The following is an 18,425-nucleotide window of genomic DNA, read 5'->3' as shown; positions in this document are numbered from 1 at the left end:
AAGTTCCACCGAAGCCCTGAGTATCCTGCTTCCTGGCACACAGAGCCTCCATGAGGACTCTCTTACCCAGAGACAAGTTTCTCACAGTCATCACAGAAGCACAGGGGGTGGCACATCTTTTGGATGGCATCTTTATCTTGGTCTTCTTGGCTCAGAAGTCTTTCCACTTCTTTCTGGTTACCTGAAGCAATGTGCTGAGAAGTGACATCAAAGATATGATCAGTATTGAGAAATGTGCTTTTTAAGGTGTGAATTTTTTGAGTGCTGCAGAAACACTAATATATAATGGATGAATTGATTTGCTCTCTGGGATTTATTTCAAAATAATCCAGGTGAATAGGGAAAGGGGGTGAGGGCAGAGATGAACTAAGTTTGGGAGATGGCTATATGGAGCCTGTCCATGACACTAATCTTTTATTTTTGTAGTTTGTAAATGTAAGAAACTTTCCATAAAAAAAAAAAAAATGGCCCTAACTGGTTTGGCTCAGCGGATAGAGCGTCGGCCTGCGGACTCAAGGGTCCCAGGTTCGATTCCGGTCAAGGGCATGTACCTTAGTTGCGGCACATCCCCAGTGTGGGGTGTGCAAGAGGCAGCTGATCGATGTTTCTAACTCTCTATCCCTCTCCCCTCTTCTCTGTAAAAAATCAATAAAATATATTTAATAAAAAAAAATTAAAAAAATGACAACGTGACAAAATTCCCAAAGCAACAGGAGTAGAGAAGCAATACATTCAGAATTCAGAATCTTACTAGAACAAGTCTGGGTCCTGCCCTCTTATATCTGACAGACCTTGGCTTGTGGGGTGAGGGAGGAAACGGGTGCAATCAGCAGGAAACCCCATCAACAACCAAGCCTGCAGGGCTCACCCCTGTGATTCCTGGATGTGTTCCCCCAGGGAGTGAGATGTTCTGGGGAGCACACTGTCCCAGGAGGTGCTCTGGGCCTCCATGGAACCCACTCTGGCTCCGGGTGACCTCTTGGGGAGATCTGCCCTCTCCTAGTCCTCGCTTACTGCCCAGTGGGCACCTCGACAGCCTCCCAGTGGTTGAAAAGATCTAACGGGGAGCTGGGTGCACGTGCTGCCACATACATGATCAAACCACCACCGGGCAGTGCGCTCCGAGCGCAGGGCAATCGTACTCAGACACTTGAGATGGGGGGCTCCTGAAACTGAGAAGAGGCATCAACTCTGTGGGGCCCCCAGTGAGGTACCACTGAACTGGCCTATGGACAAACTGTGTTTTGTTGAGTGGAGAAAGGAGGACAGTTGGGGCAGAGGGTTCCACACGTGGAGGCCCAGGGCCCTCGGTGAACCATCCAGCGCAGCCATCACATAGCACACGCTGTGGAGATGAGCATACGTGCTGATTTCACCTGTAAAACCTCACATCCCTACCACCCTGAGCACAAGGCGAACTTCAGTGTTTAACTACACAGACCACCATGTGGATTCTATAGAGATGCTAGAGAGGCGGAAAGATGGCGTGCTCCTCACAAAGAAAGACTTGTGGTGTCTTACCTTAAACAGGCAGTCAATGGGAGTTGAAGTCATCTGAGACAGTAAGCTCATTCTCTGCTTAAGGAACAGTCTGTCACCAAATCCCTCAGACTCCTGCAGGAAAACCCAACAGTCTGTTTTAAACCACGCTCCTCTCTCCCCCTTTCACTGAGACAGAGCGCTGACCCTCATCAGGCTGGGAGAAGGGCTTCCTATCCGTTTCTCCAGGAAATGGTAGCTCTGATGACTGTTTTCCAGGGGGGCTCTGGGAGAGTGGCGGCACACTGGCTGCGCGTGTGTGGAATGTGTCATATCTAAGTGTGGAATGTTGCATGCACACACCATCCTCCTCCAGACGGAACCTGGACTGGGCTGGCCTCCTTCTCCTCTCAAACTTCTGTCCTACCTGCACAGCCCTATGCCTGCCATTTTATCTGCAGCCTACAGGCAGGAAAACCATCTGACAGATGGTCTATATTTCTCAATTGCAACCAGCAGGGGAGAGAGGGGTCTTAGTTTTTGAACATATTTATTAAAATAGCAAACAATAGGGCCATTGGCCCCAAGTCCAATAGGATACTGGGTTCTGCCCCAATGAATAAAGTTATGATTACCTAGATACAAAAATCTAATAATGTACCCTTACTTTTTCTTTTTTATTGAATTTATTGGGGTGACACTGGCCAACAAAATTATATAGATTTCAGGTGTACAATTCTATAACACATCATCTGTATATGTATTGTGTGTTCACCACTTCAAGTCTCCTTCTGTCACCATTTATCCCCCCTATACCTTCTCCTACCTATCTTTATTTTATGAAATACTTTCTAGCAAGATACTTTAATAATGCTCAGTTGAGCACCTGCTACTAAACTGTCTAATGACAAATTAACTTCCTTAAAAAGAGTCTTTGTGGGTGGTAAAGGGAATTTTTTTTCCAGCCAGTTGCTGCCAGAATAACTCACCAACCCAGCTAAAACTTTAGAATAAGGCTCTCTAATTTCTGACTTACAGGTCCAGCTAAGACAGAGCTGACAGCATCTCGAGGAGCGGACCATTTCTGGGGTCTGCTGTTAAGACTGCCCTCAGAGGGTTAACTTGGCAAACAAACAACAACACCTCAGCATTACAGCCACTTTAGCTCCCAGCTGTTAGAAGCTATGAATGCTCTATCAGTTTTATTCAGTGATTCATAGCTGAGCAGCTCAGGGTCAGAGAAACATCAAAGACATTACTGTCGAGGTAAATTCGGTATTCTTTCCTCAACTCTGGGGAACTATTCCAAGGGCAGCAATGAAGAGAGGCAAGTCCTCTAGGACTGAATCTTCAGGGAAAAATGAGCTGCCAGAAGAATAGCATGTGAGATAAGCCCTATTCGGGAATGGGGTGAACACTACTTATTAGCAACCTGGTCAAGTGAGAAAAACCAGAGCCTGAAAAGCTAGAGCAGAGGGTACAGATGCTTCCAGGGTTCTCTCTCCTGGCTTTTCTGTCCACAAAAGTGAAACTAGAGCCATCCCACTAATGTTTTTTTTAAAAAGCTAAAAGTTGTGGGCCCTGGCCTGACAGTTCAGTTAGGGCACATACAAGAGTCAACCAATAAATGCATAGATAAATAATAAAATAAATAAATAATAAAATAAAGGCACCTGCTATACTGTACACCCAAAACTAATATAAAATAATATTGAATATCAACGGCAATAGAAAAATAAAGTCAGTCATGCTATGTCAAAAATAAAAATTACAAAAAAATAAAAGCTAAAAGTCTTTATTTAAGTCTTTATGCTTAAAGAATGCTTATGGTCATCAAGTATGATTCTATCTTTGGGAGAAAATTTCTGTGAAACTACATTATGTAAAGAGTCGAGAGTAAGACAGAATTCAATTTACTAATATTTGGTCTTTAATGATTTTCAGAAGCCTCGCCTACTGTGTGAAGATACTCTTGGGCTCTTTCCCCAGAAAACGAACAACACCAATACATAACAGTGGCCTTGAACACTCCTAGAGGGAACTGCACTACTGCAAAGAACTCAGTTGGCAGCTAGGCAGAGGTGATATCACAGATGGAATCCCAACAATGGTATCACAAAAGACAGGAAGCCACAACACCTGCTCTGTCAATAAAGTAAAGAGCATCTCTCAGGCCTGACCCACTCAAGACCCAAGGGACGGGCTTCCCAGCAAGCCAGATGATGCACACCTTGTCCCATCATCTGATGGACCAACCACCTCTCATCCAGAAAGGCAGAACCAGGGTCAGACACTCCTGACTAGAGGAGCACCCTGGGCTGTGTTCCACACCCCCTTGCCCATCCATGCAGAATGCACCCAAGAACCAGGAGACAAAGACACCCACATGCAGAGGCACTAGAAGAGCAACTAAGGGTTCCAGTATCACCTCACAATTCAAAAAGGAACTTTCGAATATTCCATTTGATTCTCATAACTACCAAGTAAGGGGTAAAATATACATTATCCCCAGTATAGACGAGAAGATGGACAGAGGCTTAGAGAGACAAACAAAGTGCTGGACTCAAACCAACACCAGCACAGAAGGACTACTCCTCAAACACTCCCCAAATCCCACTTGGAATCTTTTTTTCCCCCATCACCATTTATTCCCCTTATACTCTCTTCCACCTCCACCTGCACCTCCTCTTCCCTGTCGCTTGGAATATTTTCTGAAGTAGAAGTAGGCATGGAGTCCTGGCCAGTGTGGCTCAGTTGGTTGAGTGTCGTCCCATGCACTGAAGGGTTCAATTCCTGTTCAGGGCACATATCTAGGTTGTGGGTTTAATCCCTGGTTTGAATAGGAGGCAACCAATTAATGTTGCTCTCTTTCTCTCTCTCTCTCCCTCTCCCTTCCTCTCTCTGTAGAATCAATGAAAAAAACATATGCTCGGGTGAAGATTAAAAAAAAATTCAACTGACACTGTTTGGTCAGCCACTTTCTTACACCCTGGCCAAAGGCCTTCAAGTGTTGGCCTTCCTGCCCACATGGAAAATAAGAGATGGCCACAGTATAGTATGGGGGCAGGAAGGGGACAGGAGCACCTTCAAGAGGTGGATACCTCCTTCCAGGTGACAGGGCGCTTCTGGCCCCATCAAGGAGCATCAGGCAATTCCTCTGCAGGGTGGTAGAGCCAGGAAGCGAGTGACCTCTCAGACGGATGAGAGGGAAAGAACCAGAAGAGCAGGACCATCACAAAACCACTGCAGGCACCACAGGAAAACACATTCCTAGACTGAGTTACTGCACTGAGCACAATACCCTCTAGGTCCATCCCTGCTGTGGCAAATGGTAAGATTTCATTCTCTTTTATGGCTGAGTAATATTCCATTGTATATATACACCACAGCTTTTTTATCCACTTGTCTATTGATGGGCACAATACCATACGATTTCACTTATATGTAAAATCTAAAGAACAAAATAAGTGAACAGAAAAAACTGAAACAGACTCATAGACACAGAGAATGGACTGGTGGTTTCCAGAGGGGAGAAGGGCTTGGGAGACTGGGTGAAAGAGGTGAAGGGACTGAGAAGTACAGATTGGTAGTTACAAAACAGCCTGGGGATGTAAAGTACAGCATAGGAAATGTAGTCAATAATATTGTAATAATTATGTGTGGTATCAGTTGGGTACTGGAAATATCGAGGGGAACACTATGTAAAGTATATGATTGTCTAAACACTATGATATCCATCGAAAACCAATACAAAATAAAATTGAAAGAAAAATAAAATATTTAACTATGATCACATAAAGTAAAAAAAAACACACACCACATTTCTGGAACCTCACAGAAGACGATTTTCAAACTAAAAGATTTTACTTCGTTACTATGGGAGTGAGTGACAACTGATTCTGCAGACACCTGTGCATGTGGAGTGCACACATGGCCCTTCTAGAATGGGAGTGATTTCCCCCAAATGAGAAACACCTTTCCACAAGAGTCACAGCCAACCACATCTGAGAAGAGCTGGACAGCCTCTAATTTCACCTGCTTACATGTGGGAGATCAAACCAAAACCCAGACAAGAGCAGAACTTGCACCATGATGCTTTGGGCCACGGGCCAACAAGTGCAGCATAATCTCAAATTTTGGTTAAAAATACAATTATATGGCACTGAAAAAAGACATATACCCAAATGTTAATAAAAGACATATACCTAGTGAGTTTACAAGAGGTTTTTGTTTCCTTCGAATGTTGTTTATAAGCAAATAGTAGTCTTCTAATCAGAAAAAAATAAAATTTATTCTTTTTGGGAAAAAACATAAACATGGCTCAGTGGTTGAGCATCAACTCATTAACCAGGAGGTCACCGTTCGATTCCCAGTAGAGGGCATGCAAGAGGCAGCCAGTCAATGATTCTCTCTCAGCAGTGATGTTTCTATATCTTTCTCCCTCCCTCCTCCTCTCTCTGAAATCAACAAAAACATAAAAACAACAACAAGAAATAAACATGTTAATGATAAATGAATTCTGAGAACCAGTTTTTACCCAAGTGCACCTGCCTGGACAGGCTTGTGCTCTTTTCCAGATGTTTTAACTTATTATTTTGGGAGATTGTAACATCAGTAGAAAATTAGGATCGAATAAAGTTTAATCCTCAGAACTCAATACACTTTATTAATTTTAACTTTGTGATTTCTGTGAGTACTGTCACATCTGCTGGTTGGTATGCAGTGAAATAAGCCAGCAATGCAATCTTGGTTTAAGATTCTCACAATTCACAAAGAAATATAATCTCCTCTCCTTAGCCAAAGCTCACCAACCAACCTAGAAAGTAATAATAAGGCCACTGAGTCCTAACATTGCATACATTAACCTCATTTCTTGCCTACATGGTCAAGATACCCAAAGTCACTGTTTCTAGCTTCCCCTCTGCCCATGCTTTTGAGGGCGCCGAGGATCAGTGAAGCAGGATATTAACAGTGAAGCAGGATATGTAAGTCCCAATGAAAACCCACAAGCTTTCACAGCCAAATCAGGAGCTCAGTGTTCAGTGTGCTGGGTTGCTGACCGGGCTCAGGGCCTGTAAACAGCTGAGGCCCCATTCCCAGGGACCACTGAAGAATTCACCCCTCCACACCGACCTCAGAACCCTATCAATGTGCAGTGACAGCCCACAGAAAGACCAAGGGAGGAGGGGTCTTACCAGCGGTTTGAAAGAGAGGCTTCCTTGCCGAATATATTCAATTGCAGCTTCAACTGAGGTCAGGCAGTATCCCAATTCATCTTTCGTCGAGTTGCTAAATCTGAAGTTTTTGATATAACTCAAATTTGCCATCCTAACAAAAGGAAAAAAAGGTTTTATCCTTGTACACAATTAACACTTGCAGAAACAATGCTATTGGCTCAGGTGACTGAACTTGGTTAGCTCCAGAGAACACTGACTGCTAACTCCTCACTCGCTATTTTAGAGTGTGTGTAATTAGGAAAAGAAATAAAACTACTTGTTATTTTCCTGGAATAGGCTATTTTTAATTTTTATTTATTTTTTTAAAGATTTTTAAAATTGATATTTAGAGAGAGAGGGAGGGAGAGGAAGGGAACATGTGAGAGCGAACCATGGATCAGCTGCCTCCTGCACGCTCCCTCCAGGGAATCGAGCCTGCAACCTGGGCATGAGCCCTGACTGAGAATTAAACCAGCAACCTTTCAGTGTACGGGATGATGCCCAACCAACTGGGCTGAAATAGGCTATTTTTTAGAAAGCTCATTATTGTAAAGTGAGCTGTGGGTTCCTATGGGAAGAAGATGAGCGTTGGGACCACACAGCTTCCTGCTCAGCCACTGACTAGCTGCATGTTCCAGAATGAGAAATGTAAGCTCTCTGGACCTCAGTTTCCCATCTATAAATGGAAGGAGAGCCACCCACTGCCAAATGAAGGTGGAGCAGGCATAGCACCTGACTCACGAGAGGTGCTCACTTTCCTAGAGTTATACTAAAACTGCCGTAGTATAGTACTGCCATTTGAAAAACGATTTTAACAAAAATATTACCAATTAGGTATCTCTGTTTTCACAAGCAAATATAACAGGACTGATAGCAGATCATCAGCACACATAGTCTCCAAGTTAACTGCAAGGGGGAAACACGTTCAAAGTCATCATGAGACTCAAATGGACCAACAATCCTTTCAACTCCTCACCACAATTCAACCCACAAAACCACAATCCAGTAAGATTACACGTCAGAGAGAAATTCAATTGCACAATTTCCTTTACAGTGTCCTGAACAGATGTCAGATCCAAGGGGAACACAAAGGCCTAGCATTCCCAGAACATGTACAAGAGAAGGGAACTCCAAGCAAACCACCCCGCGCCACCTTCCTGGATGGGCAGACCCCAGGAGGTCAGTGACAGTGGACACAAGCGAAGGTGTGCCAGAGCCCCTGCTGAAAGCCTCCTTCCTCCTCAGGTCATTTCTGCTTTACGCACTGTGGGCCAATGCTGAAAGCAGCCTATTTTTTTTTTTAATCCTCACCAAGGACATGCCTGTAGAGAGGAAAGTGTGCCACATACACTCCTGTTTATTTCATTTAATATACTTTTAAGATCATTCCCTATCTGCATACACAAATCTGCCTCATTACTTTTTTCTTGGCTTATTTTGTTTAACTTTTTATACTGAAAAATTTTAAACATATTCAAAACTAGTGCAAACAGTCTAAAGGACGCTTGAACCCCTAAGTACCCATCACCAGCTTGGCTCATTTCTGAGGCTGCTGTTCCTCTGCCACCATTTTCTTACCACAGTCATGACACATCTACCCCCACCCCATTAGGAGGCACTCACTCATCAGCACAGACCCCAAGGCGCTCATGCTAGAAGGCTGGGCTGCACACACCAGCCCATCTGTATGGTCCTTTAAGACAGCACTGCTCCTTAACAGACTTCTGCTTCTGGGTGGATGCATCTACCCCCCCTGCCGGGCCCCTTCCCCAGCACAAACCTCTCTGGCTAGGAGACTGTGTAATGAGCTGCACCACCTTTCGCAAACAAACCAACTTCTGCTGTGGGGAGGTACATTTGTTCAGCTGAGCCAGTTCTCTCTTTGCACGAGGTATGTTGAAGCTGTAAAATAATTTGGCAAGTGACAACTTAAGAGCACAACATAAGGGCCCTTTTTCTCTGGTCTAATAATGTACCTCTGATTTACATTTCTTATAACAACCCATAGTAATGAAAAATAAAAATAGAAACCCAGAAGCCATCTCACTCAAGTCAGTGGCAAAACACAACAGCTTCAAATGTCTCATTCAGGCTGCCCAGTGACAGCAGCACCAGAAAATTAGAGGGGGGGAAATTGAAAGTCCTTAGCCCCAGAATGAAATAGCCCAAAGGAAAAATAAGTAGTTTAAACATAAACACACTTCAAACATTTTTTTATCCTAATGAAACTTAAATTAATTCAGAGGAGTTGTCTCTTTGGCAGGGTTCCCTCGGATGGGCAGGTGAGGACAGAACCCACCTGGGTGAGCTATGTGCCCACCTAGAGAGCAACTGTGGGAAATCACAGTCCCTTTAGCTCCTACCCAGGTGGTACGTGGGCAGACAGGTGCAGGAGGGTGACAGCTACAACACAGTCATCTGCCAACATCAGCACTTTATCTTTGGTCACAAATAACTGCACTGCTCCTCGGTATGAACCAAGTCAAATCAGCCTGCCGCCACTGCTGCCGAGGGCCCTGCCTCTGAGGATGCTGAGCTGCTGCAGTGCAAACCCTTACCTGAACTCAGGTTTCACACCAATATCTTTCTGCTGAAGATCTTGAAGGCTTCTTGTGATTTTGTTAAAGGCAGCATCCTAACAACAGATTTTAACGAAGCTTCAAATTTCCTAGAAAGCACAGAATAAGGCTTCCAACCTGGGTGATGGAGATTTAGAACCTACCTCACTTGCCTCCATGGTCCCCACATATTTAAAGATCAGATCATAAATATCGTGCTGGACGTACATCTGTGAAATCAACGAATCCCAGTTCAGGGTGTGTGGGGGGGCAGCAAGGAGAGTCGCAGCACTGCCGGCTTCTCCCCTCACTGCCCTGGCCTCTTACCTCTACCGCCTGCTTCATCAGGTTCATCTGGGCCTCATGCCTGGCAAGCATCTTCTAGAAAACAAGGAAAGTACAGTAAAAGTGCTTGGCTTTGCATGTGGGCAGACTGCAATTCTCTCTTTTGAAAGTCCTGCTGCTTACCAGGTGAGAGTCCTTCAGAAGGTGCTGGAGGCATTTGGTGTAGAGCGCATTCACCGCGTCCTAAGTGACAGAGCAGAGAGACAGGCCATAACACAAAACCCAGACATGCAACATGTCCTGGAGTGAAGAGAACATTTTACAAAATGTGACAAACTTTAAGTGCTTATGCATGTTTATCAACCCAGTTATTTTTTTCAACTTTTTTTTTTAGGTGTATATGCATTAAAAATAGAAATAAAATCCTTTTGGAGTTAAGATGCATATATATATATATAATATATCTTTATTGATTTCAGAGAGGAAGGGAGAGGGAAAGAGAGATAGATACATCAATGAGAGAGAATCATTGACTGGCTGCCACCTGCACATCCCCTAATGGGAATCAAGCCCCCAACCCAGGCATGTGCCCTTTACCAGAATCGAACCTGGGACCCTTCAGTCCGCAGAACAAATGCTCTATCCATTGAGCCAAACCAGCTAGGGATATATATATATATATATTTATTTTAATCCTTACCAGAGGATATTTTTCCATTGATTTTTTTTTTTTTTTAGAGTAGAGTGGAATGGCGGGGGGGGGGGGGGGGGACGGGTGGAGAAAGAGAGAGAAACATTGATGTGAAAGAGACACATCAATGGCTGCCTCCCACATGCACCCTGACTGGGGCTGGGGATAGAACCTGAAACCCAGGTACGTGCCCTTGACCGGGAATTGAACCCATGATCCTTTGGTGTGCAGGACAATTCTCTAACCACTGTGCACACTGTCCAGGGTGATAATAATTTTTACACTTCTCTGTGATTTTCTTTTTTATTATTATTATTTTTTAAAAATATATTCTATTGATTTTTTACAGAGAGGAAGGGAGAGAGACAGAGAGTCAGAAACATCGATGAGAGAGAAACACTGATCAGCTGCCTCCTGCACACCGCCCACCGGGGGTATGCCCGCAACCAAGGTACATGCCCTTGACCAGAATCGAACCTGGGACCCCCCAGTCCGCAGGCCGACGCTCCATCCACTGAGCCAAACCGGTTACGGCTTCTCTGTGATTTTCAAGTTTTCTACAGTGGCTTGTACTACTTTTATAGTTAGAAAGAAATATTTCAAACAAACTTCCAACAGCGGAGGCAGCAAAGCTTCAGAGTAAACTGAGAGGGATTCTGGGCTCTAAACTGGCCTGAGACCAGGCATGCCTGGCAAAGCAAGACACAGGTACTGACTATGTGGTGACGGAGGCTCTTTCTTTCACATTCCCTGAATGTTCGCTGGAAAGAGGCAATGTTCTTGTCAAATCTCTCCGAGTGTCTTCCCAAAAACTCTCTCACATCTTCGATGGTTTTCAAGGAAAAGGTATCTGAGGGTGTTGAAGGCTCTTCTGAAAAAGAGACAGAGAGTCAGGATGACTGAAGCTTTCACTGCGTCCCCAGGGTCTGGGCCCCACCTTCCAGGGGGAAGAGGAGGATGAACCTATTTCAAGATATTGCCCAAGGGCAGCCCAGTTACAGGATAACCCAGGGTTCAGAGAGCCTGGTCCTCTTGAGACCGTTTTCTGGGACAAAACCTGGACTATCTGGGATCTTGGGCATGACCTATGTGGCTCTGGTGAAGAAGCCCTGATTCCTGAAAATAAAGCCTCAGGCTGCATTTGGGAAATTGCTGCCTCAATTTCCTGGAGCAGCTGAAGAATTATTATTCATTAAAAATAATGAGATCTCAAAGAGGCACCACAGTGGGGCTGGGTGGTAATAATGCTATAAGAGCTAGTTCTAAAGCTGAGGCCCGAGACAAAGCCAGGGCTACCACTTTGAACAACTCTAGGGGACAACATCCACACTGAGGCCTATGTGAATACTACCTCCTGGAACTGTCATGTCCAAACTGTGCAACCACATGCAGCAGCCCAGTCCACACCCTAGCTCGAGATAACCTTCTGATTAAGTTCTATGGGGCAATTATGTAAATAATGATGCAGTTTTCTAGTGGGCTCTTGAATATTTTATGGGATGTTTGTAATAGTTATGTCAGGAGGAAATTCAATAAATACATTGCTCCAAATCATGAGAAAGGGGTTTTCTTGCAGAATACCTGAACTCTCTCTCTTCTCCAAAGGATGGGCTATACACAGTAGGCTGAAACTTTCTTCTTTTTCATTGTAGAAAGTTTCTTCAAAGAGAATGGGCACTGAGAGAAGACAGGCGAAACCAGCTCCTAATTTAATCCTGTTTCCTTGTATAAAGACATCCTAGAATAAGAGAACCATCACTGCACCACTAACCAGTGGTGACCATCGACCCCTCCGCCTGGACCCAATACAGTACTTTACCCAACCTGCCCCTCTTCACTCCAATGTGGGTTTGTAGGGACAGCACCACTCTTTTGATTTTTTACACACACACACACACACACACACTGATTTGTGGTTCTACTTATTTATGCACTCATTGGTTGATTCTTGTATGTGCCCTGACTAGGGATAGAACCCACAAACTTGGCATATACGGATGATGCTCTAACTAATTGAGCTATGGCCATGGGAGGACTACTCTTTAATTTGCTTTTTGATACTAAAATGTTTTTCTTTCCTCTTTGTTCACTCTGTAGTTATGGCTACAGTAGTATCCTGATACTTTTTCTATTCTTTAAAATATATTTTTTGCCCTGACCGGTTTGGCTCAGTGGATAGAGCGTCGGCCTGTGGACTCAAGAGTCCCAGGTTCGATTCCGGTCAAGGGCATGTACCTTGGTTGCGGGCACATACCCAGTGGGGAGTGTGCAGGAGGCAGCTCATCGATGTTTCTCTCTCATCGATGTTTCTGACTCTCTCTATGCCTCTCCCTTCCTCTCTGTAAAAAAATCAATAAAATATATTTAAAAATAAAATAAAATATATTTTTACTTCAGAGAGGAAGGGAGGAGAGAAAGATAGAAACATCAATGATGAGAGAGAATCATTGATCGGCTGCCTCCTGCACACCCTACACTGGGGATTGAGCCCAAGACCTGGGCATGTGCCCTGACCAGGAATCGAACCCATGACCTCCTGGTTCATAGGTCCACGCTCAACCAGAGCCACACTGGATGGGCCCTGATCCTTTTTAAATGTTGTAACAGAAGAAGCACTAAGCTGTTCCTCAGAGTAGCAGAAACTACACCCTCCAGGAATGGAAGAGTAGGAAGGCTCTCCTATCTGAACAAAAGACCAAAGTGTCCGGTGTTCAGCTGGGATGGGGCTGGACAATGATGCTGCAGTCCCCTTTGAGGCTCACCACTCTGGCCATGGCCAGGGAGCCCAGGGCAGACCCGCTGTGATAAGCCTGACTGCTCTGCTCTTTGTAGATCTGGGTACCCCAAAGAGAACAAAAGCTAATAAGGGACTGGCAGCTGTGGTGAGCAGATCTCTGGCAGGAAAACAGTGGCATGCCTCGTGAGCCACTGGGCTGCTGACCCCAAGCCGGTGTCCAGGTCACCCCATGCCCCATCATTCCTCTTCCCCACACAGTGCCTACAGCTGCTGGGTTGGAGAGTCCTGACGAGGAATGGAACCTCCTGCTGTCAGAACCTACCTGCTTACACTTAAAAATTAAGAAAATGCATACTCCAAAGTTAGCACTGACTACGAGATAGATGGATATCATGTGCTCCCTGACGTGATACACTGAGAAAGATAAAATACCCTTTGGAAGCATTCCTACCAGAAACGATAACTGCTAATCTAATCATGAGGAAACATCCGAGGGCCCACACGGAGGGTGAGTCTCCAAAGCAAAACAGAAATGTCACTGTCATGAGAGACAGACTGAGGGCCTCTTGCAAAAGAAGAAAACTGAAAATGCATTCTGGGACCCTGGATCTGAAAGTGCAATTATTAGTGCAATTAGCATAGCTTGTATGAGAACAGGATGTTGGAGGACAGTACTCTATCAATGTTAAATTTTCTGAGTGTGATCACTGTGCTCTGGTTATGTAGGAAATACAGATGGAATTGTTTTGAAGTAAAGGGACATGGTTTATGAAACATTTTCTGAAAAAGGTTCAGAAAAAGTAATAGTAATGTATATTATGTATAGTGATAAAATAAATGTGGCCAAAATGTTAATAGTTCACCAATCTAGGTGAAGGGTATATGAGAGTTCTTTCTACTTTACTGAAACTTTCTGTAGGATTGAGATGATTTCAAAACAAAATTGGGTGTTTTTTAAAAATATATTTTTATTGATTTCAGAGAGAGGAAGGGAGAGAGAGGGGGAGGGGGAGAGAAGATAGAAACATCAATAATGAGAGAGAATCACTGATTGGCTGCCTCTTACATGCCCCCTCCTGGGAATTGAGTCCACAACCTGGGCATGTGCCTTGACCAGGAATAAGGACCTCCTGGTTCATAGGTTGATGCTCAACCACTGAGCTATACCAGCTGGGCTCAAAACAAAGTTTTAAAAAAATTAAACTTCATCCCTGATCTCCAATTTGTGGCCAATGTCACAGGGATAAAATAGCTTGCTTTGCCAGGACCTCAAGGAAGAGATATCACTGGCAGGAAACCCATAGGCTGAGGAAGAGATGCCCAGCCAAGGCCCTGCTCAGCACTACCATCTCCTCTTTCCTCAAAGGCAGCGGGCCCTCCAACCCCATCCCACAGGGCGGCTGTGTTAAAGCCATCATTTAACATAGATGTGAAAGGGTGACAAGCAGGATTCTCTCCCCTCCAGCCCACCCAAATACTGAGTGAGTAACCCTGGTTGACCCACAAAGAAATGAATACCTTTCCATTTAAGGTCTGAAAGTGTTCTTCCACTGGTTTCAAAATATAGGACTCAAACTGACAAGTAGACTGAACATTGCTTGTTAGGCTTCCTTTGCAGGGAACTAAGACCTGGAAAAAAATAATTAGGGTGAATACTAGAGAGATGTGTCATTTACAACTTCAGCAGAACAGGATGCATCACAAAATATTCCAGCTGGAACTGTTGTGGGGACCTACTGCAGAGATAATGCCCAACACAGCAGCAGGTGATGCCAGCTGACTCACTCTGTTGTCGTGATGGAGCCCAGTCAGAGGGAGGTAGCTCCCACCCTGTGGGGTCCCTCCCCACAGCTGGACTGGGTGCCCCACTCAGTCATCAATTGGCTCATGAACGGTTCCAGATGGAGAGAGGATAGTTTGGAAAGCACAGAAAAGTGACACTAAAAAGTCACATGTGTTCCCACACCTAAATGATAAACACTGCACATGAAGCCTAGTTATGATCACAGTTTGTAACACAAGTACAGAAACTCAGTTTCCCATCGCAGGCTGTCACCTCCACCAGAGATGTCTCAGCGTGCCAGAGCCTCGCTTTGGGGAAGGTGCAATCGGAAACCTGAATTTTTAGTCCAACAGTGGCTACCTCACTGACGAGACACCAGCTTCTCAGCTCAAAGCAGCACAGGAAGGAGCTTGACTCAACACTGCCTACTGCCCCGGCACATGGATCTGTGCTGGGCTCAGGGACCCGTGTTTCAGAGGACTCTCAGACACAAGTGCACCTGGAAGGAAGATGACCCAAAGCAGCTAAGTCATTCAGATTCAGAGCCCCATCTCCTGAAGCAGCCCAGCCAAAAGCAAACGGCTCCTGCACCATCCCCACTGTGCCGAAGAGGAAACCGAGGCTCAAAGGAGTGAAGTAACGTGCCCAGGGTCACACAGCCAGTAAGTGGCAGAGCCACGATTCCGACTCCTGCCACCCTCTAACCTCGGCCCCATCTTGCTGCCTCACGGAAGGACTGTCCAGAACAGCGGTTCTCAACCTGTGGGTGGCGACCCCTTTGGGGGTCAAACGACCCTTTCACATCCTGCATATCAGATATTTACATTACGATTCATAACAGTAGCAAAATTACAGTTATGAAGTAGCAACAAAAATAATTTTATGGTTGGGGGTCACCCAACATGAGGAACTGTATTAAAGGGTCGCGGCATTAGGAAGGTTGAGAACCACTGGCCCAGAACCTCCTGCAGTTTCCTCTGCAAAGACACCATGGAACTCGGGAGCCTCTGGGGGCAGGGGCCTCATGGGCTTCCTCAGGGAGTCAGAAAGAGCAGTGCGGCCTCTCTCCCCACGGAGACACACCAATCCCTCACAGCAGGAAAGGGAGGCACTGACTGAGGGAAGAACTCAAGCCTGTCTACAAGGTGGCCTTGCCCTGCCTCAAAAAATCAAGACTGAACCAGATCAAGATCTAGATTTAACCACCAATTTCAGGAAATACAGAGAACAGAGGGCCATGTTGAACACCACTATAGGGCTGAAACTGGCAAAAGCCAGAATGCAGGAAGCTCTACAGAATAAGTGACCAAAGAAAAAGAAAATTAAAGGAAAAAATTAAAAAGAAACTCAAGATTGCACATTAAGTATGTGCAGTTTCGCGTACTTCAGTTTAGCTCAATAAAGTTAGGAGAAAAAGAGAGACTTATCAATTCAACATAATGTGGATCTCCTTTGAATCCTGATTTGAACAAACCAACTGTAAAACAAACAAAAGATATGAGAGATTTGGGAAATTTGAACAGGACTAGATATTAGACAATGTTGAAGAAATATTGAGACCCTAGCCCAGTGGTCGGCAAACTGCGGCTCGAGAGCCACATGTGGCTCTTTGGCCCCTTGAGTGTGGCTCTTCCACAAAATACCACGTGCGGGCGCCCATGTACAGTGCGATTGAAACTTTATGGCCCATGCGCAGAAGTGCCTGTACATAGAGACATCCCCATCAAAGGAAGGTGTGGAAGGAAGGAAGACTGGAGGACAGGCTAGGGCAGTGGGGGAAGCAGCCAAGCTGCATTCTTAGCTGCTGTATACTTTGTGTGAGGATTAGGAGGCCTGCAAGCTTGGCTCACAGGGAGGGGCAGTTAAGCCTAAGGGAGATACACATTTAAAAGTGGAAATATCACATTTTTAAAGCCTAATAAAGGATTCGAGGGCGGCCAAATTTGGCCCCATGTCCAAGCCCCATGGAAATAAATTTAGCAATCACCTGCTGAGGCCACATGGATCCTTTAGAGATGGCAGAAAGTTGCCTCTTCTAGAGGCAACTGGAATATTCTACTTTTCATTCAACCACCAATCGTGGAGGGTGTATTATTATGCATTAGACAGGGATGAGCCTGTTCCCATCACCCAGCCATCAGGGGGCAGAAGCTAGCCAACAATATCTGACCCTCGGAGCAGGCCAGTTCCTTCCCAGCACTGCTGATTCCTGCTGAGAAGCTGGCCTCACTGATTCTGGAACTAAACAAGGCTGAGGAATTCAGTGCTGCCCAATGTAGGCTCTAAACAGCTCCCTGTGGATCTCATGGCTTTCAGGAGGGGCTGGAGTAAGTGGCCTAGGGTACCACTGGGAACTTGGGATGGTACCGTTTAAGAAGAATCTCCCATTCCTCAGTGTACCTGAAAGGAAGGTGACCAAAGTTCTTATTCAAAATTCCCCTCTCGCTAAAGTGAGCTTAAGTGTGATTCCACTATTTGCAGCTGGAAAAGTACCTACTGGATGACAAAGAACTGTGCTAAGGGCTGGCAACACAGTGGTGAGCGAGACAGGTCACACAGAACTTACTGAAAAATAACAGCATTCCACTGTGTGGCATTTTTATTTTTATTTATTTTTTAATCCTCACCCGAGGATATGTTTTTATTGATTTTAGAGAGGGGGGAAGAAAGAGAAACACATTGATGTGAGAAACATCGATTGGTTGCCTCTTGCATGCTCCCCCACCAGGAATCAAACCTGCAACCTTTTGGTATACAGGACGATGCCCCAACTGAGTCACCTGGCCAGGACCACAGTGTGGCATTTAAAATAAACAAACAAACAAACAAACAAACAAATAAATGTATGTATGTATGTGTGTGTGTGTGTGTGTGTGTGTGTATATATATATATTTTATTGACTTTTTACAGAGAGGAAGGGAGAGGGATAGAGAGTTAGAAACATCGATGACAGAGAAACATCGATCAGCTGCCTCCTGCACACCCCCTACTGGGGATGTGCCCACAACCAAGGTACATGCCCTTGACCAGAATTAAACCTGGGACCCTTCAGTCCAAAGGCCGACGCTCTCTCCACTGAGCCAAACCAGTCAGGGCCACAGTGTGGCATTTTTAAAAAGCATGAGAAAGTTATATATGTTATCTAGACAGTACTTATTTTTTAAAATATATGTTATTAATTTTTACAGAGAGGAAGGGAGAGGGATAGAGAGTTAGAAACATTGATGAGAGAGAAACATCGATCAGCTGCCTCCTGTACACTCCCTACTGGGTATGTGCCCACAACCAAGGTACACGCCCTTGACCAGAATTGAACCTGGGACCCTTGAGTCCGCAGGCTGACGCTCTATCCACTGAGCCAAACCAGTTAGGGCTGGACAGTACATATTAAATATCATAGAGCAAAGATGGGAAGGAAATATTTCCCAAATTAGGTTAAGCTCTCCCAGTCAACACGATTGCTTTGCATCCTATACCTTTTCTCTGTGATACTTACCACAGCTACAATTCTAATAAATATATATTCAGAATATAGCCATCTTTCCCACTAGAATTTAAGCTCCATAGGGTAAAGATGATGATGTATATTCATATATTTGGCTGACAAACATAGTGCCTTGCCTAGAGTAGCATTTAATAACTAGTGTGAAATGAAAAGATAACAATGAATGTCTT

General features: G+C 44.8%; 1 protein-coding gene across 1 annotated transcript in view; it reads right to left on the bottom strand.

The window, feature by feature from the left end:
- Window positions 1–18,425, bottom strand: part of ANKRD27 (ankyrin repeat domain 27) — a 67,952-nt gene that overhangs the window by 34,314 nt on the left and 15,213 nt on the right. Inside the window, 12 exon segments of the mRNA XM_070398248.1 lie at window positions 67–194; window positions 1,522–1,614; window positions 6,675–6,807; window positions 7,523–7,601; window positions 8,476–8,597; window positions 9,254–9,330; window positions 9,418–9,483; window positions 9,581–9,634; window positions 9,722–9,781; window positions 10,946–11,100; window positions 11,811–11,967; window positions 14,485–14,595. Of these exon segments, the coding sequence (XP_070254349.1) occupies window positions 67–194; window positions 1,522–1,614; window positions 6,675–6,807; window positions 7,523–7,601; window positions 8,476–8,597; window positions 9,254–9,330; window positions 9,418–9,483; window positions 9,581–9,634; window positions 9,722–9,781; window positions 10,946–11,100; window positions 11,811–11,967; window positions 14,485–14,595 (1,235 nt within the window).

This window comes from Myotis yumanensis, unplaced genomic scaffold, assembly GCF_028538775.1.
Source record: "Myotis yumanensis isolate MYYU_CA2020_CCGP unplaced genomic scaffold, mMyoYum1.0.hap1 SCAF_18, whole genome shotgun sequence".
NCBI classification, from domain to species: Eukaryota; Metazoa; Chordata; class Mammalia; order Chiroptera; family Vespertilionidae; genus Myotis; species Myotis yumanensis.
Note: the sequence above shows the minus strand (reverse complement) of the source record. Positions and strands in the feature narration are given on the sequence as shown.